Genomic DNA, 2,376 nt, shown 5'->3' on the forward strand with positions numbered 1-2,376 from the left:
AACTGTGGTGTTGGAGAAGACTCTTGAGAGTCCCTTGGACTGCAAGGAAGTCCAACCAGTCCATTCTAAAGGAGATCAGTCCTGGGTGTTCATTGGAAGGACTGATGTTGAAGCTGAAACTCCAATACTTTGGCCACCTGATGCAAACAGCTGACTCATTGGAAAAGACCCTGATGCTAGGAAAGACTGAGGGCAGGAGAAGAAGGGGACAACAGAGGATGAGATGGTTGGATGGCATCACCAACTCAATGGACATGGGTTTGGGTGGACTCTGGGAGTTGGTGATAGACAAGAAGGTCTGGCGTGCTGCGGTTCATGAGATCGCAAAGAGTTGGACATGATTGAGTGACTGAACTGACTGACTGAAGTACCCCCTAAAATATAAATAATTTAATTATACCCTCTTTCCTTGGTCTAGAACTTGAAGATACTATCTACCTACTATGAAAGATGAGAAACTGGTTTATCTTATTGTCTTTTCGTCCTCTCATTCTAAAATTTATAGCTATTAATTTTTGATTGGTAACTTTGGTACTTAAAAATGTACACTTAGAGGTTACCAGTGACTGAGGAAAGGGGATAGAGGAGAGTTACTGTTTAGTGGGTACAATGTTTTAGTCCAGGATGATGAGAAATTCCAGAATGGATAGTGGTGATGGTTGCACAATAATATAAATGCATTTAATATCACTGATGTGTACACTAAAAATCATTAAAACTGAAAATGTTATGTATATTTTATCACAATTTTAAGAGTCAAATTCACAGCATTTTTTTAAAAATATACTTTATATTATAATGATTCCCATTCTACAGAAGTATGAAGATCAAAAATCAATAGACTTAAAATGAAGCTTTCTCTGACTCTGACTCCTGACCCATTCCTGCTGAGCAGAGAACCTATACATTATTGTGCATTCAGTTAGAAGTTTTCTTGAGGGACTTTGTTCCTGGCGCTGTCCTAGGTGCTGGGGAGAGTGTAGGTAGTGGAAGGACAAAAGATGAGGTTGCACTGCTCCCAGAAGCTCACCTTAAACAATGCACGCACCTCCTGGTCCTCATTCTCCAGCGCCCAGAGCCGCCTCCTGGCTGCTTCTTGCAAGGGGCCATTTACACACCTTCTGGAGCGGCTCTTCACACTGAAGGAGAGTGTCAGATCTTAAAGAGAATAGAAGGAGAAAGATCAGGATGGAAATGTAGTAATAGGGAAGAAAGAATTAGGTAACCCCCAATGATACCCACATCCACTCCCTAAAGTGACGATCTCATCAATTAGAGATTGTTAAGTAATTGTTAAGTAATCTTAACAATTCTCTGAGCACATTCTTGAAACTTCTCCCCCCTAAAAAAAAAAACAAAAAACAAAAAATGGTGAAGCCCAGAATGTTCTAGAATCTCAGGAACTGCTACAGTTGGGTTGGTTATTTCTGTTTGTACAGGGTATATTCCTAGCTGGCTGGCCCTGAGGAAACAGTACCACAAAGAATCAGCTAAAACATATATTTCCTCCTGTGGATGATTTGTGAAAGTTTCCAAAGAATATGAAATTTATCTGTATTTATGGAAGAGTATTTATATGTCAGATTTATGATATGTAATAATGTACTTTATGCATTATACATTGCTGTTGTTGTGTCTGACTCTTTTGCAACTCCATGGAGTCGCACCAGCCTCCTGCAGCCCACCAGGTTCCTCTGTCCATGGCATTTCCCAGACAAGAGGACTGAAATGGGCTGCCATTTCCTTCTCCAGAGGATCTTCCCAACCCAAGGACTGAACCCACATCTCTTGCATTGCAAGCTGATTCTTTACCACTAAGTCACCAGGGAAGCCCATGCATTGTACCTATACACATGTATTTCCTCTAACACGCTTCTTTCTGATAATGCATTTATTGTTTGTCAGGATAAATGGTTAATATATTATAACCTATCTTTAATATCTTCAAAATGCACATTCATTCAAACCAACACTCTGAACAGAAGCTGTTTTAGGTGCTAGGATACAGTGGGAACAAAATAAACATGGTCCTGCTCTCATGGAGCTTGTGTTCTTGGCAAGTAACCAATTCCGTGCACACAATAATTTCAGATGGAGAAAAGGGGTATGAGTAAAAAAATGTTAATAGGGTAAAGAGACAGAGTGATGGAGCTTTTGGAGAGTGGATAGTGCTGTCGTGAAAGGCCACACTGAGGAGGTTCATCATTATAACTGCACTTTGCCATGTGTCTTCTTTAGACAATAAGTAGCAATCCCATTAATAATTTTCAAACACAATGAACCATGAAGGCATCAACTGGATAAGCACAGAGGTTTGTCCTCTAGCCTTAACTTGCCAGAGCTTCTGCAAATTCCTGAACACATTAAAGATAGTCC

General features: G+C 40.2%; 1 protein-coding gene across 3 annotated transcripts in view; it reads right to left on the minus strand.

Moving 5' to 3' along the window:
- The window catches only part of SH3TC2 (SH3 domain and tetratricopeptide repeats 2), a 54,972-nt gene that overhangs the window by 38,052 nt on the left and 14,544 nt on the right, over window positions 1-2,376 (minus strand). For all 3 annotated transcript variants that reach the window (XM_010850507.1, XM_010850506.1, XM_010850508.1), the window contains one exon: window positions 1,031-1,158. In XM_010850507.1, the coding sequence (XP_010848809.1) occupies window positions 1,031-1,158 (128 nt within the window). The remainder of the gene's footprint in view (window positions 1-1,030; window positions 1,159-2,376) is intronic.

The sequence above is a fragment of the Bison bison genome, unplaced genomic scaffold (genome assembly GCF_000754665.1).
Source record: "Bison bison bison isolate TAMUID 2011002044 unplaced genomic scaffold, Bison_UMD1.0 scf7180017864291, whole genome shotgun sequence".
Classification (NCBI taxonomy): domain Eukaryota; kingdom Metazoa; phylum Chordata; class Mammalia; order Artiodactyla; family Bovidae; genus Bison; species Bison bison.